Below are 25,290 nucleotides of genomic sequence, written 5' to 3' on the forward strand. Positions count from 1 at the left end.
GTTCTTGTCCCACACTCCTCAAAAGAGAAAGACAGGCAAAAGGCAGTCAACAATGGAGCAATAAGGGAATATGAACAGAAGATAGGAAATTTCCCCTACGTTTATTCCCCATTTCTCTGCCTACTCTAGTGCTATTATTTTCGATGAAAAGGAGTATAAGATCCTTGAATTAGAAAAATCCTTCTGCCTGATTCTGCCTTTATGCTTAGAAACCAGCAGCAAACCTTAGAAGATGTGTAAGTACAGAACCTACTTCCCATGTGATGATGATATGAAGACAATAGCAATAGTGATAATAATAAAATACTAAAAGTGGTTAACCCTCATACAGAACTTCCTACGTGCCAAGATGCATAAATATCGTGTGTACTCAATGCTGTTGTATGGATTAGATGAGACGCATTCTAGGCACTTTACAAATGTTAGTTCATTTAATCCTTCAAAAACATGAGTTGAGTACCATCACCTCCATTTTACAGATGAGGAAAATGAGGCCAGAGGAGTTGATTCATGGGCCCACCTCCTCCCTGCCTGGGTGTATGTAATGGCTGGCTCCTGGCTCCAAGCTGGCTCCAGGCTGAGCAGCTCCTGGTGACTCCCTTGCTCTCTCCAGCTGAACACTTACTGGATGTTATTCACTGCCTATGCTTTCACAGCTCTAACCTCTGGTCTTTGAGTGGGAGAATCTGGCAGGGGCTGTAATATGCCGTCAGATCCTGCTTGGTGAGCAATCTTCTCCTCCTGGCAGAGCAGGCCTACCCAGGATAGGAAGAGTGGTCTGGGGAGGGTCTTTGATCTTTCTTGATTCTTTACCTGAAATCAATAGCCCAGGGGACTACATACTGCTGTAAGGGCCCTACAAAGAGACAAGGAGCACCCTCTTTCCCCAGGGGGAGACCTGGATTTCCATAAAACTAGCAGCTCCTCTCATTTCATTTGTACTATTTTCACATGACTTTCTTATGCCAGTTAAAAGAAAATAAACTTTACAAGTAATTGTGAACTTCTCCATATCTTAACCTCTAGATTCAGTCCTGTCGAAGTCAAAGAACTGAGACCTGGAAAGAAATGGATGTGTGTGTGGTTAATGGTGTAAGAACCCAGACTTTGGGGTCAGCCAGATGATAGCTAAAAATCCTGAGTGTGTTATCCTGGGCCAGCAATCCTACTTCTCCACGCGGGTCTGCTCCTCTGGACTGTTAAATAAGAAAGAGCATGTCTGTTCAGTGGTCTTGTACAAATTACATGAGATGCATAGTGTCCATTGCCTGGCATCTAAAAAGCACTGCACAAATGGGAGTTATCACCAGTGCATAAGCTTCCTTGTCCTTTTAAACAATTTTTTTGCTTCACTCACTCAAAGTCAAGGTTGACTGGTCTGGCACATTCCTCTTGTTTTTGTTTTTAATCACCAGTGTTACTGTTTATTTTTAAATAGACAATAGCTGTTGTGTTTGGCTTTTTAGCCTTAACATTTACCTACAGCTTTAACAAGGAGTCAAATTTAACAGAGCTGGTGGTTAGCAGCAGCCCAGCCCCAGCAGAGTGATGTGATTCCTGGGGCCCCCTACCATCTCCTAGGGGCCTGGGCACCCTTTGTTTAGCAGTCCCTTTGGGACCCTGAGGACTTAAATTCTCTCTGGTAGGCTTCAGAGCTTCTCATCTGAGCAGAACAACCCTCTTTGAGACAGAGCAGCACATCAGTCAGAAAAGCGCCAAATTTTAATGATGTCCTGGTTCTAAATACAAGTCACTCTGCTCCATGGAGCCTATTTCCTCAGCTGAGAAGTAGGAATGATAAGAGTGTCTGTGTCACTGGTATTCTAAAGATCAAACTAGAGCATATATACAATGGAAGTGTTTTATAAACTCTCGTAAGTTAGAATTGTAATCAGCTATTGCTTAGATGGATGGGAGCTCATGAGCTGGCTCTGAAAACAGCTTGGGCACTAAACAGGATGGATGAACAGGATGGCCCTGCTGACCCAAATCAGAACAGCTCCTCCCAGTTGCACCAATAGCATAGAAAAAAAGCCTGGTTTGAATGGTGGTATGTTGTGAGAATAGGAAGAGGGTGGTAAGCTAGGACGAGGGTCAGAGCATGGAAAGGGGATCCCTGTAACAGCTGAGAAGCAGAAAAACAGCAAGGAGGGCGGTTTTTATTTTGCTCCAGGTTCAAATAAAAAAGCAAATGCCTCCTCCTAGTTCAGGTGTGTGCTCGCTCCAAAACTGCAGCCACTCAAGCCCAGCCCTTCTTGAAGGTGAAGACCAGGTACTCACTGGTTTTCTATAGAGAGTCGACTCCCTGGAAGCATTCAACTTAAAATTTCCTTGACTGTCTTTCTGAGTTTCAAAGACAGCCTTCCAAAAAATGCACTTTAGAAAAATATTAGGATTGTGTTTTTTTTGGTTTGGCATTTCAAAATTTTTTTTCTAATCCAAAACCATAATTGTGGCCTACCAAGATGGATTCTCCTCCCATAGAGCAAGGATTTAATTTTTCCAGTCCCCTCCCTGGGTGCCTGTTACCCTCTTCTCGTTTTTGATGAGCTGCACATGTTGTTGAAGCCACTCCCGGGCCTCAGCCCCGAGCAGGCTCCCTCGCCCCTGCCAGTGTCCTAATAAGGGAATGGACGAGCTCCTATTGGTGAGGTAAGAGGAGGCAGGCGGCGGTGATATTTTTGCTGATTGAGGAGGATAAGGTGTGGTTTGGCAGGTACCTCTGGGGTTTGGCTGCCTCCCGACCGACTTTTTTTTTTTCTCTTTTTACAGTTCAGATTCTGTGAAACAGCCTCTAAGAACTGTTTTCTCACAGATCCTTAGCTGAGGTTGAAGCATATCATCCGGACACAGATCATCCATGATGAGGAAAAGAGAGCAATTTGGGGTTATATGATTTTTTTTCCCATGGTGAAGAGTTTGAGGTTCTAAGCTAGATGCGGCCGGTCTCCAGGCCTGCTCCTCCGAGGGACGCCCCTGGCCCGAGAAGCTCGTGTCAGGCTCGGTCAAATGTGGTCGTGGCATGAGCAAAGGGATGTGCTATTCAGTGTGTTTAACCCATGCTGAATATGTTTGAAATATTTATCTGTGCAACAATGTTAACACCTACTTTCTGTTTGTAAGTATGGATATACCCTAATTTCTAAAAGTTAAAGAAAAAAAAAAAGAGCCTGGTATTTAGCATCATAAGAACGATCTATTTCCGCTCTGATCTCTAAATACTTGCTCGTAACTCCTCTGTCCACTCTATTTTCTGAATGACTCTATACTGCCTTTTAACATAACTGTCTCTGGCCCCGGCAGTTCCCAACTCACGCACTATGAATCAGTGTTTCTCAACCTGGCTGCAGACTGGAATCCCTCAGGGAACTGTAATACCCGGATCATACCCCCAGCGGGTCTGGTTTAATTGGTCTGAGGCACAGCCTGGGCAGGGGGATTTTTAAAAGCACCCCCCTCCCCAACCCAGGTCATTCCGGTGAGCAGCCAAGGTGGAGAATGCTGCCCTGAACGTGTCCTCTGCTGTATCATCCAGCTCCCGGAGACAAGGCCAGGCTTTTTCTTTCTGACGTTTTGAAACCTTTAAAGAAAATACAATTTATATATGAAACGAGTTAGGCAGGTTTCCTCTGAGGTTGGTAAGTTCAGTTCAGTCATTTTAAACCTAACAGTAGTGAATTGTGCTTTCAACCAAAATCAACTTCCAGACACATGGGTATTGTTCAAACTTTATTTCCCATGCATGTAAGGAGTGAAACTTTCTGCCAAGTAGTTGAGAGACAGTGTATCCATTGCAAAGTCATAAATATCTAAGTTACATTTTTAATGTTTTCTCTGTGTTTATGCAAGTTATTCATCCCTTGATATTTAGTTAATAAACACTTATTTGGCTTTTATTCTAACATGAAGCCAAGTTCACATCCTGAAATTGTGAAATTGCTATCTGTAGCAAGGATATGAGGATAACTGAGGAATTAAAATTGTTTTCTTTAAACCATCCATCTTTGAAACTAAGAGGATCCGAGATGGCTATACCAGCATGGGGAGAAGCTTTGAATTTTGGAAGAGTCACAGATTAATCAGATGTCCAAAATAACTCATTACTCTAAACTTCCTTACTGGAAATTTCTTTACTGAAGAAGAAAGGTCATGGAGAAATTCCAGAGAGCAAGCAGTCTGAGCTAGGAAGATAAATTAGAAAATCATCACCTTAAAATTGACTAACAAGTTACAAGCATAGATGGCATACCCAGGGCAAGTATGTTGAGCAGAAAAAGAATAGAGCTCAGGAAGACACCCAGTGGAAGACACAGAAGAAACAGAAAATAAATGGTAGCAGAGAATTTCAAAAAGGAAAGAATGGCCACCGGTGTCAAAGACCTCTGTGAGGTCCAACAAAGCTGGTCTGGAAAGGCCCACTGGACACTTCATTCCCCAAGTATAGCTCTGAAGAGCCCAAGCCCCCAACATAATGTCATTTTGGGATTATGGTTACTGATGTCTGGATCAAAATGGTGCAGTATTCTGAGACATTTAATAACCAAAAATTGAACTGTTCTTTGGGATGTTTTGATCGACCTGGCACGTGGATAAGATGTCTGGTGATAAAATGTAATCACTTCATTGACCCCATGTAGATACATCCTGAAGTGTGTTTGGGTTAGCTACAAAGTAGATTACATAAACCTAACTCTGAAATCAAATGTAAAAATGACAAGATAGCTCATGATATAGGGCAGTAGCTATTTGGGGCTGTCTTAATGATTCATCCAATGAATTACAGAATCAGTTTTGACTAGAGCACATGAAAATATTTCTAAAGGACTGGCTAAGTTAAACTTGCTGAGTTTACCTACTTGTACTGAATTATATTTTTTGCTTTCCACAGATATTGCAAAAGGCCAAAACCCACACTAGGCTTGATATTGAGAGGAGAGAGAATATAGAGGGATATAAGGAATTTACAAGGGAAGATGATACCGAGGAATTATGGGGGGAAAGACATGACCAGAGTAGCAGAAAAATACAGAATTTCTGCTCTGTTCATGAGCCAAGCCGAGGCCAATCACATGACAGTAACAGAGGCTGATGACAGGTGTGCTGTGCACACACACAAGCTCTTGAGGCAGGCCAGGGTCCACAATGAGACTGGGGAACACCAGCTGACGCAGTTTAACTTTAGCCCCTGTTTATTGACTAGGTTCAAAAGTCAGCATCTTTCCTGTCCACAACTATTTGGTTCCTCTTAACAAGGAAAGCTTACATTTTCCAGCTCTAAACTCAGGGGGACCCTCTGTATGTAATTGCAACGTAATGCCATGTACAGAGAAAGTAGTGTATGAATGAGAAACAAATGTACAATGAAGGCATTAAAACTTTTGCATTTTGGATCAATGAGCAAAATTCTCCAGGTATTTTAGCCAGGCAGACACTGGCAAGAAGGCTTGGAAGAACTAGCAGTTGCTTCCAACTTCTGGGAGAAAGGAACTGAGAGAAATGTGAAGCATTGTAGTTTCACCTTCTGTATTTTTTGCTAACCCTTTTCTGTCTCCAAACACAGCCTTGAAGCTGGCACTGTCACTCCTAGGTTGGTTTAATATGGCTGTGTTCCATCCCTTCGTAATATTGAAGTTTAAACCTGAGAGACAATTTCTTCCCTTGTTGAATGATCAGGCTTCAGCTTCTGGAACTCATGATCGGAGACCAAGCCCCATAGCCCACGAAACTTAGAAGCTGTCTATGAATGTACCTGTGTGTGTGTGTGTACCTTTGGGGCACTCTTTGAGGGTGGCCTTCTCCCACTGATAAAGCTCTACTAACTTTAAACATCATTTTCTTAGTAAATACTCATAAGCCTAGTATTGAATTACTTTTTCCCTATTGATGAAATTGAATCACATTTCAATGATCTGTCCTTTTGAGAAGCATTGTTTTGTATATGACACTAAAACTTTTAAATGCCTTCATGTCGGCCTATTTATCCTTTTCATGTCTGATTCAGATAAAGAACCTTCATTGTTGATTAGCCTTCATAATTGCCATTGCCCAGTCTTGTGCCATATGCCTTTCTTGAATTCAATTACTAGAAGAACATATTAAATACCTACTTTGTGCAGGGCACACTGGCAGGCGGGCTAACAAGAATGTACAAAACGTGTCTCTTGCTTTCAATAAACATGACATGATATGGGACATAAGATGATACATGATATGGGAGGTAAGATGATACACATGTAACAACAATAAGGCAGCATGTAACAAATGCCTGCAACAAGGATTTCCCAGGAGGGAAAGGCTGCTTCTAGTTGGCTTCCATTACATCTGGTAAGATCACAGAAGAATATAGCGATTGAACTGGTCTTGAGGGTTAGAGAAGATTGCTCTAGGTAAAAAGGGAGAAGACGGAACAACATTGTACATGGAAGCATGATCAAAGAAAAGAAGGTGAGAGGGTATGAATGAAGTTAAAAGAACAGGAAATGAAGCTTGACTAACACTCCTATGCTTCCTGGCCCTGGCACCTTCAGTCCCTGTTTCTGACCACGTGTGACTGGTCCTGAGGGAAGAACAGGAGTTCTACCCCTAGAGGGAGGACAGCCCCTGACTTTTCACATACTATGACTCCTCACAGTTTACGTGTAACTGGGTAAATGAATTTGCAGATGGTGTATAGCTTACCTAGTTTAACCTAAACTACCTTTTCGTGAAAGAGACTTGGATTTCTGCACGTAAAAGGATTTCTGCAAAGGTGCAGGTTGAAGGTGGCACTAATCGTGCCAGCTTAAGGATACTATGAGAGTGTGGTGGAGCTGTCACTAATGCTGTGACCACGTAACGATCACTTACTTGCCTGAGCCACATGCTTAACCTGTTCCTTTTAGGGAAGACAAGTTTTCAACAGAGAGATGTAACTGCTTTTCAGGAGAAACCCCTGCAGAAGAGAGATCTTTTGAAAAAAATGACCCTGTTGTTTTGTGACTTTGTTGTCAAAAAAGATGTAATCTTTACACCCCACCATGGAAACATTTTCTAATCTTTTTAAAAATCTCCCAAGTGAGACATTGTTTCTATGAATTTGAAGCTCTTTTTTAAAGACATAAAACTAAAGGATTACTTTAAAGGAAAACTTTAGGATTACTTTAAAGGAAAACCCCTTAGGATTACTTTAAAGTAGCAACTGGTTGATGTAAGGACAGATATAAATTTTCTAGGCAAATTTCATCAAAAAACAGCAGGGTTGGTGGGGGAAAATGAATATATTGGTATCATGCTTCAATAGGCCAAGCCAGTGATGTATTCTTTCCATTTGTGTCTTCATGTCTTTTCAGGGCTTTTTAAAAATAAGCTATGACTGTCATTTAACACTAAATGCCAAAATAAATTGAACTTACAGTCAGACCTTCAAATTAGTGATCACAGTGTAATAAACCCAGAGTTTTCAAGAAAAAATATTATGAATGTTAATAAACATTACTTTAAATATATTTTCTATTTTGTTGTTACTCCGTTCCTTTCAATTTTGGTTTGTGTTTTATAAATCTATAAACATTTAAATGTACTATCTGTATATAATTTATAAATAAATGAATATACATGTATGTGTATGTATATATGTATAATATGTGCATATTATGTATATACTGTTTTAAACTACTGTAATTACACTTTAGAAAAAATTTTGATACCATTGGCTTAGATCAGGGGTCAGCAAACTTTTTTGTGGTAAAGGGCTAGATAGTATATATTTTCAAATTTATGGGAAATACATCCTCTGTCATAATTACTCAACTCTGGCACTGAAGTGTGAAAGCAGGCATAGGCAATATGGGCATAGCTGTGTTGCAATAAAACTTCATTTACAAAAACAGATGTGGGTTGGATTGGTCGTTGGGCCACAGTTTGCCAATCTCTGGCTTACATGACTAAAGTTATTTGTCAATCTACGGAGCACCCTAGGAAAGCTTGAGCTTGTGTGTGGCATAGGTTAGTAAACAAACAGGTATGGAAACTAAAGACCTGGGCCTCATCCTGATTTTGTAACTTACATGAGTCACTTCACTTCCAGACGCTGGGTTACATTTATAAAATGTGGAGCTTGAATTGCAAATGACCTCCAACATTCCTTCTAGTTTACATTCGGTCCTACTATTCCACCACCTTGCTACAGTGATGAATTTCAGCTGGGATCTGACTTACAAGCAGAATAAGTGAAAATCTGATTTAACTCTGTGTGGGCAAAGTGGGTGCAGGACAGTGGAGAAGGTGTCAGTAATAAAAAAGGACATAAATGCCATTCTGAAAAATTGAAAGTCATAGCATATTGCTCTTAAAGGATCCTCCACAGGGCTGCTGTTGTAAGTGATTGTAGGATTTGCTGAACCGAAGTCTTGTCTTGCAGCCAAGATTTATGGAGCCCTTGATATTGGGTGGCTGGCCCTTCATTTCTCAGAGAAAGCTGCAGAGTGAGATGAAACACCTAGAATGGGCCCTGAAATGAGAAAACCTGCCCTGTGTGCTTCCTTAGGGCCCCCCCGCTGTGCTAGGAGCCTCTGTCCTTAAGCTTTGGAAAATGGGTGGTTGTCTTCCAGTTGTTAAAAACTGTGCTTCTGTATGTGCCAAGCACAACTGGAGCTTCCCCAATGCCCTTCATGCACTCCAAGCCCTGGCCACGCTGGATTGTTTACTTTTCCATATACATATTTCCTGACTTTGCAACCTTGCTATTCGAGCTCTCTGTATGTGGAAACATCCTCTTTTGTACCCCCAGCCCTCTGTCCTAGCCCCCAGTCCTGAAAGATCCAGCTCAAATACCAGTTTCTCCATGAAGCCCTCTCTGATTTCCTTAGCTGGAATTGTCTTCTTCCTCCCCTGTACTTTAGGTCACTTCATCACTAAATCTCCTATGGTATTTTCCACATTCTACCTACTATGTCCTTGCATATGTCTTAGTTTCCCTACAAGAATATAAACTCCTCCCAGGAGTTTGATTCATCTTGGTTTTCACCTTCAGTGGCTTGAAAAGAGTACATGTTCAATAAATGTCTGCTGACTGGGTGTGCTAATTCCAGCCACCTCATGTCAGTTTTCCAGTTAGAGTAGCATTGTCCCACCAGTGTCCTACCACCGCAAGTGAACACTCCACCTTCACATCTGATGCATGACCCACCACACCCTCCTCAGAACCTAGCCCCCTTGTGCAGCCCCCTTTGCGGCTCGGAGCTCACCAGTCCGATGTCCCACCTGGATTTAACCATCTTCCCCTCAAAGTCTAGGTTCCATGTGGATCAGTGGTTTGGCTGGGGAAAGGCATGTACACACTCTTAAGCCAGTGCCAATACTATTAACTTCGTAATTTGTAAGTAAAAAATATATCTTTAGAGTGAAATCAGTGATCTTTCCTACTGAAACAGTATCTCCTGTACCAGGTAACAATTTTAAGTAACTCGTGATTACCTTGGCAATAGGTAGCATAAGTCTTCATAGGTTAATAATCTGTTATTGGGGTGTAAATCTGTTGGTACAGAACAGATACCGTCAAGTAACGTAAGTACTGTGCAAGCATGTCTCTATACCCACATTTCCCACTCTCAGAGCCCCGGATGTCTGATTCTTAAGCTGTCTGTGATTCTAATTCAATTTTCAGTTATTGAGTGTCTCTCTGTTAGCACACTCACATTTCCATAGGAGTCTTCTCTTGCCTCAGAGGAGGCCATAAACAGGGCAGAAGGTTTCTATGTGGTTTGGTTTGGTTCGGTCAGGCTGGCTTTTCGCCAAATCACAGCAAATAGGTGTCTGCTTTTTTCCCTCCACATTGGGCAGGCCCATCTTCGGGAAGGGTTCCGCTGACTTAGGAAGATGACCCACCAAGGGCAGAGCACACTCCCGGACCTCTCTTCCTAGCAGAAGGGAAGTTGGATCCATTAGCAGTGGTTGGCTCCCACGTCCTTGCAAGAATCAGTGTTCTTTCCAAAGGGCCAAACATCCAGGATTTGGCCCCGTCGGTTTCCATTTCCTGTCTCCACTCAGTTTCTTTCTATTGCTACCGCTTGTAAACAAAACTCTGCCTTGTAGCACAGGGTGGGGAACTCTGAGCCAGCTGGGTGTTAGTTAAGTTTGCGCAATCCTTCTGGATTCCGGGGGGTGGGGTATAATCACCCTAAAATGTGCTTTTGGATTAAAATGACAGTGGCTTCTTTCAGCAGAGGTGCTAGAAACAGTGCTCCAGTGTGGTATCTATCTGTACATCCATGCTTTCCAATGCTGAAGAGCTTTTTGATGCTGAAGAATGGAGGGAAAAGTTGGGAGGCTGGGCTGCCCGAATGGAAGGCCATGGAGCCAAGATGGTACTGGGAAAGAGGAAGTGGATAGTCAATCTTTTCCCGATTAAGAAAAATGAGAGTGGAAGCAGGAACGCTCCGGAGGGCACTTTTGGGGGAAGGGGGGATCATGAAAGGCCTACTCTGAGAATCCATCGCTCAAACTTCCCTGCAAAAGCACTGCCTGTCTGGCCAGCACGCTGGGAAGCCTCTCAGCTGACATAGGACATGTGACCGCAGTGGCAGTCCACACTCCAGTACCATTTCTGTGGGCGTGCTGGCATCCCACTTTTCCCTTGCAGGGATTCCCTTTAATTAGGCACAGGTTCATAATCTCTGCTTAAAGACATCTTATTTTTGTTTTTCCAGTCATTTTATCTCTTTTGTCAAATACTTACCGATGTGATAGTGGTACCATAATTTGCAGCTCCACCACATTAAATTATTGACCTTTGTAACTGCAGCACAGAAATAGTTCAAATTTGGGGGTAAGACTTGAATTTTTCAATCACACCCAGTATAGGACATCTCAAATGGGTCCATATATTTACATCTGAAGATGGAAGTGGAAATTTCTGTTTCTGGGAGACTAAGTCTTTCACTATGAGAAGAATCTCCTTGTTTATATATCTGTGGTCAGATGCAGTTGCATCCAGATCAGCCAGTGGGAATGTGGGGGCTTCCCTGCACACTGCTATGAGGCAGCTGTTAGTCAATCATATGTCCAGGTCCAGACCTCTATGCAAGAGAAAAAGCTGGCAAAATATACTGTTGCCAGTCATAGACACCTGGCATAGACCCAAAGACACCTGGGCCTGAATTTTTTTTATCTATGTTTTACTTGAAAAAAAATTAAGTCCAAGATCTGTTGTCCGTATCTACTATGTGCATTAAAGCAAGATTATTCTTTAATGAATACAGCAGTCAGAAAACAGCCCCCAGTAAGATTTCACTTATGATCAATAACATTTTTAAAAGCCTACATTTGTCAGTGGTCATATTTCTTTAAGATTCTTATTATCCAAGATCCTTATTAGACAAAGAATCCTAGGTTGGGGGATAAAGGAAGGTAATGTCAAGGAAAACACAGGTAGAAAATTGGGTTTATCTCTATTTGTCTTGTTTCATACCTGTTGAGTTTTACATGAGGGCGGAAAGAGAGGAATGTTTGGTTACTTTATTTTAATTATCTTATTGGCCACTTAAACATTTCTCTTATTCGTTTTCATTCATTTCAACCAAAGTTTACTTTGAATACCCAAGTGAGGATCAAAATGTTTCTTCTCTATCACCAATCTTCTCTTTCCATACCTACACTTTTTAAACATGTATAAATTTAAAAGTGAACCGTTTGTACTTGACCAAGTTTATTATTGTAATAGGGTGGGATAGCAGGTGTGGGGCAAATTCAGTCCTGTTTGTGACAAAAAAATAGGTTTTAGTTTATCTCAGGAAACGGTCATGGAATTGTCTTTCAAAATCTGTGTTTAATAGGTTTGGCAGTCGCATTGTTCCTTTTAAACATAAATGTGAAAGAAATATAGCAATTCAAGAAGAAGGTAAATCCAAATTCTATTCATTTCATTGGTACTGAAAATCACCAGCCAACTATGGAGTTTTAAAAAGAAAATGGTGCCAGTTGAATGAAAAGTTAGGCATTTATCCCTCCAAACTGTAATCTTGAATGAAAGGTTTGGAAAATCCTGTGCCTCATCTATCGTAATGAACTACAGCTATTCAGATGAACCTAGATGACTCTCAGAAACAGAATGTTGTATGAAAGAAACTAATCACAGAATGCCTACAGTATGATTATATACAGTTCTAAGAGGGCAAAACTACACAATGAATTATTTAGGGATTCATATCTTGGGGGTCAAACTACAAAGAAAAGCAAGAGAATAATTAAAATAACCTCATTCAGATTAGAAGTTATTTGTAGTCATTAAAAAGATAAAAATGGGATTGAAGAGAGGCACATAAGGATCTCCCCGTAAAGTGTTAGTGTTATTAAAGCAGGGTAGAAAGTGTGGACCGGGAATGGGGATGGGGGCTTGTTGCATTATTCTTTAAGGTAGTCATGTGCTGTACACTCATTTATAGGTATCTTTTTAATTTAAAATATTGACCCCAAATGATTAGAATCCCTCTTTTTAAAATTTCCTGTGACTACCTGCATCAATTCAGAAATGAATCTCTAAGCTCAGGGATCTGCCTGCCCTTGGGCAGGTCCATTCTGAGAGCTGTGTTTCCATAAGCCCTTAGTTAGCCGTACATCTCTGAGTCAGAATGAAAACTCGCAGGCTTCCCCAGGTCTCTTCTAACCAGATGTAATCAGTCAGACTTGATGTATTTGTTCAACAGGACATTGCAGTCATAATGATGCTAAGAACCAGTTGAGGATTGTGTGTAGAGGCACAGTGAAGAGGTTTCCTTTCACTGTCTGATGTTTCTTTCTACTCTGCTCTCCAGCGGGTTTCCCCATCGTGGTCTGTGGTTAGAAACGTGTGATTATGGGATGTCACCATTGTATAAAGCATGAGGAAGGCTGGTGGTGATGACGTAGATAAGAATGCTAAAGTGTGTGAGCATGCAGTGTCTCACTATTAAGAACCAAAGTTTATGATCGGTATGTAAACTTTAGTAATTTTCAAACATGTGTATATCAGGAGATGGGTTGGGAGAAGGAGGAACAGATGAAGTAAGACATACCTCTCCTCCTGGGTAAATTTCTTCAGAGTAATGTACCATTTCCTTGCATGCCTTCACCCAGGTAAAAGGCACACCACTGATAGAGCAATGCAATTCAGCATACATTTACTTTTCTGCATACCAAAAAATATATATATTCTAAATCAAGTGGGCTTTCTTTCATTCTATCCTACATTAATTACTAACAGACCAATTGACTATTGACTATTAATCCATTTCCGAATGTATAAAAATATGAAAAATATTTTTATTTTCTTGATTTTTTTAATCCATTATAATTTTTAATGCTTTTCTTTTAAGGAATCCAAAGGGACATTCAGAATTGGACCTTATGTGCATTAAATGAAACCACAACTTTTTGCAGGCACCACATATAAATAAAATCATATTGAAAAAAAAATCATATCGAAGAACCTGGAATGTTTCTATAAACCTCTTTTAACTTGCAAATGTACAGTAATCTGCAGGGCAAATATGACTCATTTCAGTAGCTCAGGATTTTCCCTCCTGATCACAGCATTGCCTGAGATTTTGCTGAGAGCATTTGAGCAATTCACAGAGTTGATTGGATAAGTTTGGAGAATTTGCTTACATTTCATATTATGCAAGAAAATCACTGGGGGTTTTTTGGTACATGAAAAAGAATAATGAAAATATGTATGAGTCATTTTGCCTCCTAATAGCTGATGAGCACATTTTCAACCACATGAAGTTTTAACTCTTTACATTGGAGCCCATAGCAAGACGCAGGTGAAGACAATGACATGGGCAGAAACAAGGAGGATGGAAATTTAAAAAAAGTAATTGGCTAAAAGTTGTCCTTCTTTGGGGCTGTGAACTCCAGGCAGCCTTCCTCCTGGGTCTAGTCTGTGTGGGGGATGGGCAGCTGCAAAAACCTGGTGGCAGGATCATCTTTGGGATTGAGTGTCTCAGTTGCAATCTGAAATCAACACCACCTTCATCTTGAACCACTCCTTACATGAAAGTGGAGATACAGGGGTTGCAGAGAGAGGACAGCTGATCTTAGGGTTCGGCTAACTGTCTGTTGGTCTATAGGTTATTGTGAATTCTCCCGTGGTGAATTACTGGTAGGCCTCCTCCTTTCCAGTGGCAAAGTTGTTTGATCTGTTGCAATTCTAGATGCAACATTCACTTTTCAAAATACAAGAATGTGACAGAAACAATGAAGGAAAACAGATTTGGAAACCTTGACCTGAGTGGGGACACCTTTCAGTCTTTCATAAATGGGCCTCATTTCAGTGTCTTGAGCCTTTTATTTTCTCCATGGTTTTTCTCATTTAACCTATGGGTCTGAGTCTGTGCTGTATATGTGTGTGTGCTTACCGCACATGAGGAATGTTGAAGGACACGAAAGGGTTCGAAGGTGAGGAGACAAAGTCCGTCCAGGGCACTCTTGTCATCTCTATACACCAGTGGTTCTCCAGTGGTGAAGTTACTAAAGGACATTCCCCAATTCATATCCACACCATGTATTTCTGTAGTTGATGAACAGCTGTGTCAGGTATGAAAGATTCTTCTTCAAATATGTATAAATGCAGTGGTTTAAAGATACAGAATCCTTTTCAGCATCATTGAATTTGTAGACACCTTAGAAAATATTTGATTAATAACAAGTATAAGCAATGGTCATAACATCTTAATATTTCTTCAATTTTAAAAGGCTTCCCATTCTTAAAATGTTAGAAACCACTGCACTGCAAGACATAGGAGATTAAATATTTCCTCTGTTCCTATCAGTCAGCAATGGAATACCTTAATGTGTATAGATCTGACTTGGTTACTTGAAGTGACAGGGCTAGGGGGTGTCACTTGAAAGAACTACTGTGAAGGGCAATCTGACAGACTCTTTTAAAATTAAATGAACATATACTATTCCACTTCAAAATATCTACCCTAAAGAAACACAAGTGTACACAAGAAGGCACTGCGACATTTTATGCAACAGAGAAGTGTTTATCAATAAGAAAATGGTTCACCTGTGAGGTCCTGTACAGTAGGTGACAGGAAGAGGGGTATATCTTTGTGAATTGATTTATAAAGTCATCACCTATATTGTTTAATTAATTGCAAAATAACTGTGTATACCATGTCTGTAAAAAAAAAAAAAAGAATAGCAAGATTGCAAATCCAAATTTGACAGACTGTTTGGTTTGGTTACCCAGTTCATTATTCCAAGTGGCACTGTGATTATCAACATAAAATCTATAAATCTGTACTCAGTATAGATTTAACTATACTTCTTTTTCATTCCCTCTGGGTCTTTCATGCTCCTAAACATGTAATACAATCAGCCTCTACCCTTCCATAAAAATGGTTATTACTTTTCCTTATTCTATTTTTAAACATGATTTCCTGATAAGAGATCTTATTTTGTTAACAAAATACTATTGCTAGCATTTTTACTTGAAAACTTTAAGGCTGTACTAGAGTCTCAAATCAGAAAGTAGCAAAATGGAAAAAAGACAAAATGAAGGGAAATAGGGCAAGATTCCTCAAATTCTGGGAAACATGAGATAAAACAGAACAAAGCAACATAGACTGTAGATGAAATTACAGTCATTATTCTGACAGCGTTTCACAAGTCTTAAGAAATATTTCACGGGGATGATGGGGTGTGGGGACACCAGGACAAGATGACCCCCAGTGACCTGCTCTAGCATCTCCCTATGCAAGCTTTGGCCACTTCCTCTTTCTCTCGTGTAGAATGCATTTAGATCATCCCATTAAAGACTGATTCCTCAGTGATTTCCTTATTTGCCATGCCTGCAATACTCTTATTTATTTGAACTTTCTATCTAAAAGGCACAGCATGTGGTATGATTATCTTGTTATTTGAATATACTGAGGCTGTAGAGCTCTTGTGGTAAGGACTTAAAAGGTCTTTGGTGTAAAAGCCACAGCATTCCAAGAGAGTTTTCCCAATGCATAGATCTGTTTTTTCTTATAATATAACACCAGAACTTCTAAGCAGTGGTTCTGGGGATGGAAGAAAAGCCAGTCCTCTCTGCTTTTCCCATACCACTGACATAATCAAATAACATCATGTCATTTTTATGGGCTTTTGAGATTGTTTAACACTTATTCATAGACACACATACACACACACACACACACACACACACACAAAATTATCTCCTCCCAAATATATAATGAACCATTTTGCTACCAGTGGCACTGGCCCTCCTGCAGGAAGGCCAGTCATTCCTTTCTCCAAGTGTCCGCCAAGAGATGAGCAAAGGCAGTTACTGAGAAACGAAGCCTGATGCCCACAGTAAACCCTCGTACACCCAGCGTGGGTGGGAAAGTCATGGATTCTGGTCAGATATATTTTTTTAATAGAGGAGCTTTACATTTCATTTGTGCATTATCTGGGGTATTTTTTATTAATGCATTTGATTAAAATTCTAATAAATGTAGTTTGATCTTTCTCAGATGATTCGGAGGAACTTTAAGAAGTCCCACACTGGCCCTGAATTCCTGTGGGAACATTAGTTTGTCTCTGTCGCTGAAGAATCCCTGGACTAGTTAATGCAGCTTCACAGAAGGAACAAATGGATTTTTATTACAGTCCAGTGGGTGGTTCACTATGATTTTTACTAGTCAGCAGCCTTTCAAATAATGTTTAAATCTGATATATAGAAAATTAGAAATGCTAACATTTTGTCTTTAACTGAAGCATGAAATAGAGATCGTGCTACCATTTGGATATACTGAGGATGTTGTGTCCTTGTGTGCCTTTTTGGACAAACTCTGCTCATGGTGAAATCAGCACACAGGCACACTATTGATGTTACATACCTTTCCAAGAGCCATTTGTCAATGAGTATGAAAAGCCTTTAAAATGAGGATACTCTTAAACTCAGAAGTTCTAACTTCTGAGGATATTTTCTAGAGAAGTATTTGAACAAGTGGTAAAATTGTAACTATAATTATGTCCTTTGCAGCACTGTTTGTAAGAAAATAAAGTTGGACAAATCTTAACTGCCCATATGCAGAAAATCAAATAGATTATAATACATCCATATAATGAGTATGTACATCCATAGATAGAATACTGTGTTGCTGTTGGCAATGGTACTTTGCTAATGTGCTTTAAATAGTCATCAATAAAGTAAACTAGAGAAACTGCTTACAAAATGATATGTTTAACATGATCCCACTTTGTTAAAAAGAAAAACTTCTGTGCATGCATAGGAAGATGTTGGATAGAATACATTGAATATTAGTCATGTTCATATCTAAACGGTGTGATCAGGGAGCTGATTTTTACTTTCTCTTCCTTATCTTCTGCATTGTCTGATCTAAGAAAATAATAAGTGTATGTTCCTTCTGGAATCAGAAAAGAATAAGCAGTTATGTTCTCTTCAATTCTGAAAGAAAAGTAATTAAAGCTGGGGCAGTAGTGTGAAGGGTGAGCCACTGGGCAAAGGGCCTAAAGGCTAAGAAACTACTGTTTGCCTTGCACACTGAGGGCTGATGTAGGGAGTCTCATAGCTGAAGCATTTCCACACATATTCAAGTCACTTGGCAAGGACACCATTTCACTTATAAAATCAACTGATCCGTTATTGAACCAGCAACGGGGCGTGTTGTGATTCAAAATACCACGGAACCATTTTGGCTCCTGTTTTTAACTGTGAAAACAATGTTAATATGTTTCTTTATTAATGGTAATTTTTAAAAAATCCTTAAAAATCTAGCTCTGGGACATGTGTATCCTAAGCTAGTGGCCACGGTATGGATGGAGGGTGATTGTAAAGTTCACGCCGTACCGTGTGAGAAGAGGTGGGAGAGACGAAGAGATGGTCTCGTTGTTCGGGCCACTCCTCCGAGGAGAAATCTAAGCTGAAGAAAGGTTGGGTGTGTCCTGGCTCAGCTAGATGGCAAATTTGTTCATGTCAGATCTAAAAGCCAGCAGCACCCAGCCGTGAAGCACGCTAGGTCGGGGGGAGGAAGAAGATGGTACCATCTCAAATTGTTCAGGTATAATGGGGAATTCAGGGCTTCAGGTGGGATTCCATTTTGGAAAGGGGGGAGTTTTGTTTTTAGCATAGGATGTCTCACATGGAGCTTTTGTATCTCTTGCTTGTCTTGGAAAAGGAAGGTCCCAAGTAATAGCCAAGACTTCATGGCTGATCCAAAGATGTAGAAGAGCGAATTACGGCTTTCTGTTTGATTAGCTTGGGAAGCAGTCATTGAGAACTCATTCTCTCTGCTGTGGTTAAAGCTGTCTACTGAGAAAAAAGCCAAAGGAATATTAGGCCAAGGATCTGAAGACTGAGGCCAAACTGCTGGGAAGGGCTTTTGATCGCAAACTACAATATGATTGAATTAGAAAGGAACATTCGAATCATGTCATGCCACCATCTAAACTCAGCAAGTCTAAATTCCTCTTTCCTCACAAAGCAGCTCCTCAACTGAACTTTCCTAATAACAACAAAAATACTACACCGTAGAATGCCTCATCACGGCATAGCCAAGATTTCATTTGATTGTCACACACTTACAGGCAAGGAAATTGAACTCAGGTTAATGAACAGGCCGCGTGCTAGTAGGAGCAGCTCTAGAAACTAGGTTTGCTGAGCCCTCACCTACTCAGCCTTTAACCATATCCCACTGCACTTCTCTCTATATTTGTGGAAATAAACCAGTCAGTTTTACAGAATTAGTAAGTGACATTTTATTTATATTGGCATATGAGTATTGCACACTAGCAGATTTTAGTAAGTATGAGGTCAGATTTTCTGAAGTAGCAAAGAACAAACTAACCAACCTTCAGAATTATTCATCTTGTTTTTTATAAGATACCTGGATGAAAACATGCATGGCATTCATATTCCTGAAGTCATAAGACAGAAATAGATGAACTAAAGCACCGGATCTAAGCCTAAAATTGCCTAAGTTATAAACCTAACATCAGCAAACCAACATTGGTTTATTAGATTCATACCGTTGGTATCAGTTGTACAAGCTCTTCTATTTTGCTTTCTTTCACTTGTAAATTATTTTAGCTTTGTCACTATATCAGAATTATGAGCTGAAATCTTTGTATGTCTAGATTTCTGTTTGTAGATATACATGTAACATCGTAATAAAAGCACTTTAAGTCTCGGAGGTAAAAAGCAGCGTGCTGATACAGTGCAGCTTCATCCCAGCCCATGGACCCATCAGGCCAGCCTGCCCCTGGGCCAGCCGGCACTACCCAGGCCTTCGCACTCTCCGTCTCAAAAAGCATTCCTCTTCAGAGGTAGCCAGGTTCCCATGCAGGCCCTTTCCTCTTGAGTTTGGGCACGTGTAGCTCCCCATTATTGGGAATACGCTATTAAGGGAAAGTAACGTAGTGATATTGATTGTATAATGTTCCTACATAGGCATGTGCATCAGATGAAACTATGAAAGCTGAAGAGCATATGTGCATATGAAGCCCTCTGTGTCTCTTCCACCAGCCCCAGTCCTCAGGTTTCCCTGTAATTCACTCCTGCAGGCTACCATCATGAGCTCAGTGTTTGGGTGATGAGACACTAAAGCACGTGTAGAGCAGAAGACACAGTCCGAGAGGGAGCCGTACCAACGGTGAAGCCACCTGGCAGGTGTCAGTAACACCGCCTGTCTCCAGTTAAAAGGAACTGTGAGGAAAAAACTAAAATCCAAGCAAAGAGGATGTGCTCCTCTCGATTTTAATTAGCCACTTGAGCTTATTAATGCCAAAGTCCTGGTTCGGTACCTTGAGTCTTTTCTGTACTTTGTGACAATGTCTACACACAATTCATACAACATGCTGAACCTTTTTAATAAGTGTGTTGATTATTTTTCATTCAAGTCTTGGATTTCTGCTTCTAAATCTTACACGCTAGTTGAGAAATCTAATCAGCTTAGTAAGAAATCTGAATATGCTAATATGATCTCCAAAGGCAGCCTGCTTTTGTGTAGATTTCTTTGGTTTAAACGATTACTTGATTATTGTAAGTAATCCTCTGTAGTTATTAGACTAAGGCTTTTCATATACTTAGAAGTTTGAAAACTTGTCAGATCAAGCCTCTCAATTAGGGAACAGAACCACGGGTTTAGAACCCTGTGAGTGGTTAGGTTCAGAAAAGGACTCGGGACTGAGCCTGCCGAGATGCTGGTGAAGATGGTCTGCAGCTGGCATGCTCAAGGCGTCTCCTTTGTGACATTGCAGAATCGCCTACCAGAGGAACGACGACGATGAGGAAGAGGCCGCCCGGGAACGGCGCCGCCGAGCCCGGCAGGAGAGGCTGCGGCAGAAGCAAGAGGAAGAATCCTTGGGGCAGGTGACCGACCAGGTGGAGGTTAATGCCCAGAACAGGTACCGTGCTCTTCGCCATGGAGAATTTTTCTAAGTTGCTTCTTAGCCTGTCTGATGAATGGAACGTGTTGGGAAAAGCATTCCTTCTCAGCCCTACTCAACTCTTTTTCAGTCTAGCATGTTTAATTATTTTGTGGCCATTGTAGGGCTACTAGTTGGATTGGACAGTCAGTCAAACTGATTCAGACGTTGAGACACCACTACGCCTTTCTCCCCCAATCCCATCCACTAAACACACCGCAAGTGAAGGATTTTGTTCTATTGTATCATCCAGTAATTTTTTATTTACAAAATATGGTGGGTTAGATCGTTAAAGGAGGACTGCTATTTATATTCATTCTTTAGGGTTATTGCTATCTGTTTTGAACTAAAGATTCATTGGTTTCCTAGTCCTCTGGGCCTACCAGAGCAGATAATACTTGAATTTTAAAAGGAGGCATGAATTGCAAATGTCTTATTTGTCCTGAATCCATATTGTCTGATAACTAGTATTCAGCAAAATGAAGAATCCATTTTTATTTAATGTAATTAGTCGAAGAAGCTTATGAGTTTATTATCACATTTTTTCCTATACAGGCCCTGGTAGAAATCAGGAAAGTCGAGAACACTTAAAAGGTTCAACTTCTTCAAAACGGGCTTTTACAAGTTCACACATATAAGGTCGCATAGTTCACTATGCTAATGGCTAGCATATGTCATTTATATGCCCCAAGGTGTAGAAAAGATGAGGATATTTTGGGGGGAAGAAATGGAGAAAATGAATAATTTTTAATTTACAACTGCATACTGATTGAATATAATGAAGGCACCATATAAGATCTTGTATGTGGTTTTGGTTTTAGTTTGTTTTATTTTGTGTGTATTGGAAAGGCACTGTGGATAGTTCCTTTAATTCAGTCTATCTAGAAAATTGAAAGGAAAGAGTTCTGGCCTCTTTAACACATATTTGAGTGGGTACACAGAAGGTTTCTAAAAGGATTCTTGAAAATGCTGGGAGACAGGATGAATTCAATAAGGAAACTTACTGGTAAGGTGGGGAAATAGAGGCCTTGTCCCTTGGAAAGTAGCTCCCAATTAGGGAGGAGGTATAGCGAAGAGCTGGTGGGTATGTTCTCTGGAGTTCATGACCTGGCTTTGAATCCCAACTTGGCCTTTCACTAACTGTATTTCTTCAGTTAAATAGAAGTAAAAATTACACACTTCTCTTAGGAATGTTGCAAATTTAAATGAGATAATAATGCATGCAAAATGCACATAGTAAGCACCTAATTTTAACTATGGTCAGGGAAATTTAATCCTTCTATATCTAATTCCTGGAGACAGTGGCCTGCAACAACAGCTAAGGCCAAGAAAGCTTAAAATCTAGCCTTTACCCTGCCATTTCTTGTTGTTAAATGTGAAATGTGTTTTTCCAAAACTAAGTGAACTTGAACTTCAAAAGGGCTAAGTTTGGTATGAACCATGAAATTTGATGGAGTTTCTAAACATTGCAAAGACATAGCCTTCCAACTGTGGTCACAGTTCCTGGTGTCACATGACCGGTTGTCTCCTGCCGGTGGAGACCAACACCCCTGGCCTAGGCAGTGCCCAGCATACTGCAGCAATGAGTGAGGTGATGAATATGGTACAGTTTGGGTTTTCAATATTTTTCTTTTTAAACAAAACATCAAATTTAACTGTTCTTGTCTACTATAGTAAAGAAGGGCAAAAGACCCTTTACTCATGGGAACAGTGACAAAGAATGCAGATGGTGTATGTATTAGTTAGGGTAATGTCAGCTGCTATAATAATGAGCCCAATATTTTAGAAATCTAATGCAGCAACACATACCAGTCCGGCTTGGCTGTTTCTGACTAGTAAGTAGTCCTGTGACTCTTGTCAACTCCTGGGGCCTTGTAATCTCTGATCTTGCCAGTGGACAGAGAGAGAGAGGGAACAGAAGGCACCTCTGGTCTAATTGTGTTGGCTGGGCACATCCTATCTGCTCACATGCAATTAGAAATTGTTGGTCACATGGCCCCACCAGGTGCCAGGAAGAAGGGAGGGTGGGAAGTATAAGCTCTGACTGGCAGTCACTCACCTGACCCTGGAAGGAAGAGCATGAACGGCAGTGGACAGTTAGGTGTCGCTACCATGGGGGGGTCACAGGCCACACTACACTACAATGTCCACGCCCTTCCTCTCAAAGCATTTTGTGTTCCCCAATGCAGCTCAGGAACTCTAGGTCACTGCGTCTTATGGGAAAATGCTATATGATACTAGGAGACGTCATTCATTACTTCAGTTTGGTCCTATCTTAGTTTGAGTTTCCCAAGAAGCAAATCCTGCAACAAAGATCTGAGCCCAAGTAGTTGATTTGTAAAGCGACCCCAAGAAACACCGGTAGCGGTGTGAGGAAGTGAGACAGGGAAGGGAAGGCAAGCAAATAAAGGTTTTATTACCAAGCAAGTCACCCCTTTGGGAATCTGGAGCGTAACTCCACTGGGGACCCTGAGCCACGCTCGGCACAGATGCCTCAGCGTTATCCAACTCGAAAGGTGCAGGGAGCCGAGGTAGTTACACACTAATGCTCAGCATATTTTTGTTTGAGGACCGCTCCCAGAGGCATTACCACTCAGAGCGCTTCTGGCATGTGGAGTAGACTCCAGTGGCCAGGAAAGGTGCCGGGCAAAGCTGTGCATTTGCTATTAGTTGAAAGCCAGGCAGGCAGGCATGTACTCATATGCTAACATCCCAGGGGAGATACATGGGCCTGGAATGACCCGTATCTGCTCTAGTTCCATGCACGGGTCAGCTACAAATTCGGCTGACTGGTTAATCAGCAAGCTGTCTTTGGTGTTTCTGTTGTCCAGTGTGCCCGACGAGGAGGTCAAGGCAAGCAGCACGAACACTCAGGCGGAGGGTGGTGACGAGGCTGCGCTCCTGGAACGCCTGGCTCGGCGGGAGGAAAGGCGCCAGAAACGCCTCCAGGAAGCGCTGGAGCGGCAGAAGGAGTTCGACCCAACAATAGCGGACGCAGGTTTGTCGCTCCCCAGCAGGAGGCTGCAAAACGACACAGCAGAGAATGACAGCGCAGAGAAGGAAGAGAAGAGCGAGAGCCACCGAGAAAGATACGAGATGGAGGAAACTGAAATAGCCACAAAGTCCTACCAGAAGAATGACTGGAGGGATGATGAAGGGAAAAAGAAAGACGAGAAAGAGAAGGAGCAAGAGGAAGAAGAGAAGCCAAAACGCATTGAAGACAACCAGGTAGAGGTGACGGGAGAAGAGAATGCAGCAGAAACAGTGGTGATGTCATTGAAAAATGGGCAAGTCAGTGCAGAGGAGCGTGAAGTAGAGGAGGAGAGGGAACAGGAGGCTGATGAGATAACCCCCAGCGAGAAGCTAGAAGCAGAAGGAAGGGAGAGAGCCGAGGCAGAGAGGGTCAGGCTGGAGGCAGAAGAAAGAGAGAGAGTTAAAGCTGAACAAGAGCAAAAGATAGCAGAGGAGAAAGCAAGGATTGAAGCAGAAGAAAAGGCAGCTGCCCAAGAGAGAGAAAGAAGGGAGGCAGAGGAGAGGGAAAGGATTAGAGAGGAGGAGAGAAGAGCCGCAGAGCAGAGGCAGAGAGCGAAGGCTGAGGAAGAGCAGAAAGCTAAGGCAGAAGAGCAAACACGGAAAAAGCAGCTAGCAGAGAAAAGAAGTGAGATGCAAGAGAAAAAGATAAAGGGGGAAAAGGTGGAAGAGAAAATAGAAGGGAAACAGGTAAATGCAAAGAAAGCACAAGAGGATAAGCTTCAGACAGCTGTCCAAAAGAAACAGGTACAGTAAACATTTTGCACCGAATGTGCAATGCCTGTGACTTACGAGAAATGTAATGCACCTCAAATTTGGGACTGAGGCACATTCCTACAGCCCCACATGTTTGATCATTTGGCAAGCCATTCATTTTTTTTAGGCCATAATGATATGCAAGCATGAAGCAATCAATCGATGGCTAAATAGTCCATCAACTGAATTTACCGGGAAAACCAGAGAGAAATTAATTGCTCTGTGCTTGGTTGTTATGAATGCCAGAAAAATGAATTAACTCAAGATGATACATGTGGTGGTGCTGCACTGACTTATGATTCCACACCTGCATCTAAACTCATTCCTGGTAACAGCTTACCTCTCTCCATAGGTCTACATGAGGCAAAAGGACCACAATGCCTCACCTCACCCAGGTGTTTGGCATTTAATAAGATATTAGAAAAGTTGGGGTGGGAAACTGACAAATAATCTTTATGTCAGACTCTATCATTTAAAGAAGGTAAAAATAAACCCCTTCAAATCAACTGGTAAAAAAGGAAGGAAAGAAGCCAGTTTGAACCTTTTATTAAAAATGTCAACACCGTGATTTGCCATCATGTAGACCTGAGTTTCATGTAGACTTGCAGAAAGCCATTCATCTGAGGTGGCATCAATTTATAACCGACTGGTAATTCAGAGCATATATCTTGCTTCTTTTACCAGTGGGAGGCCACAGATAAATTCGTGTAGCCTGAGGAAGGGTGGAAATAGTGTGTGGGGGAGGGGATGTGGAGAGGAGCTGTTTGTAAGCCTCAAAACATTTTTTTCTGTCTGCAAGGCTGCATGAAAAGCACTGTCCCTAAACACTACCTGCACCCCCCCAAAAAAAACACAGACAAAAGAGACACTTGCATATGCACCTTTCCAGAGAGAGCTCTCTATCACTGCCTGCATTGTGCAGAAGTTGTCTTTCACTCCTTTTTACAAGGGGCTCATGAGCACAGTTACAATTGAGACAATCTGGAACAAAATGCACATACCCCACACAAGGTTTGTACACACGCACCAGGAGCACCATGTCATGCTAGATTTCAGTGAGTACGAGGGTAGGTGCATGAGAAAAACATTTTGGTGGGAAGAAAATAT

General features: G+C 41.3%; 1 protein-coding gene across 11 annotated transcripts in view; it reads left to right on the forward strand.

The window, feature by feature from the left end:
* Window positions 1-25,290, forward strand: part of CALD1 (caldesmon 1) — a 189,873-nt gene that overhangs the window by 133,844 nt on the left and 30,739 nt on the right. For 6 of the 11 annotated variants that reach the window (XM_036905563.2, XM_036905564.2, XM_057504783.1 and 3 more), the window contains 2 exons: window positions 20,230-20,376; window positions 23,229-24,174. In XM_036905563.2, coding sequence (XP_036761458.2) covers window positions 20,230-20,376; window positions 23,229-24,174 — 1,093 coding nt within the window. The remainder of the gene's footprint in view (window positions 1-20,229; window positions 20,377-23,228; window positions 24,175-25,290) is intronic. The other 5 variants (XM_036905570.2, XM_036905571.2, XM_036905572.2 and 2 more) reach the window with 1 other exon arrangement.

This window comes from Manis pentadactyla, chromosome 7 (genome assembly GCF_030020395.1).
Source record: "Manis pentadactyla isolate mManPen7 chromosome 7, mManPen7.hap1, whole genome shotgun sequence".
NCBI classification, from domain to species: Eukaryota; Metazoa; Chordata; class Mammalia; order Pholidota; family Manidae; genus Manis; species Manis pentadactyla.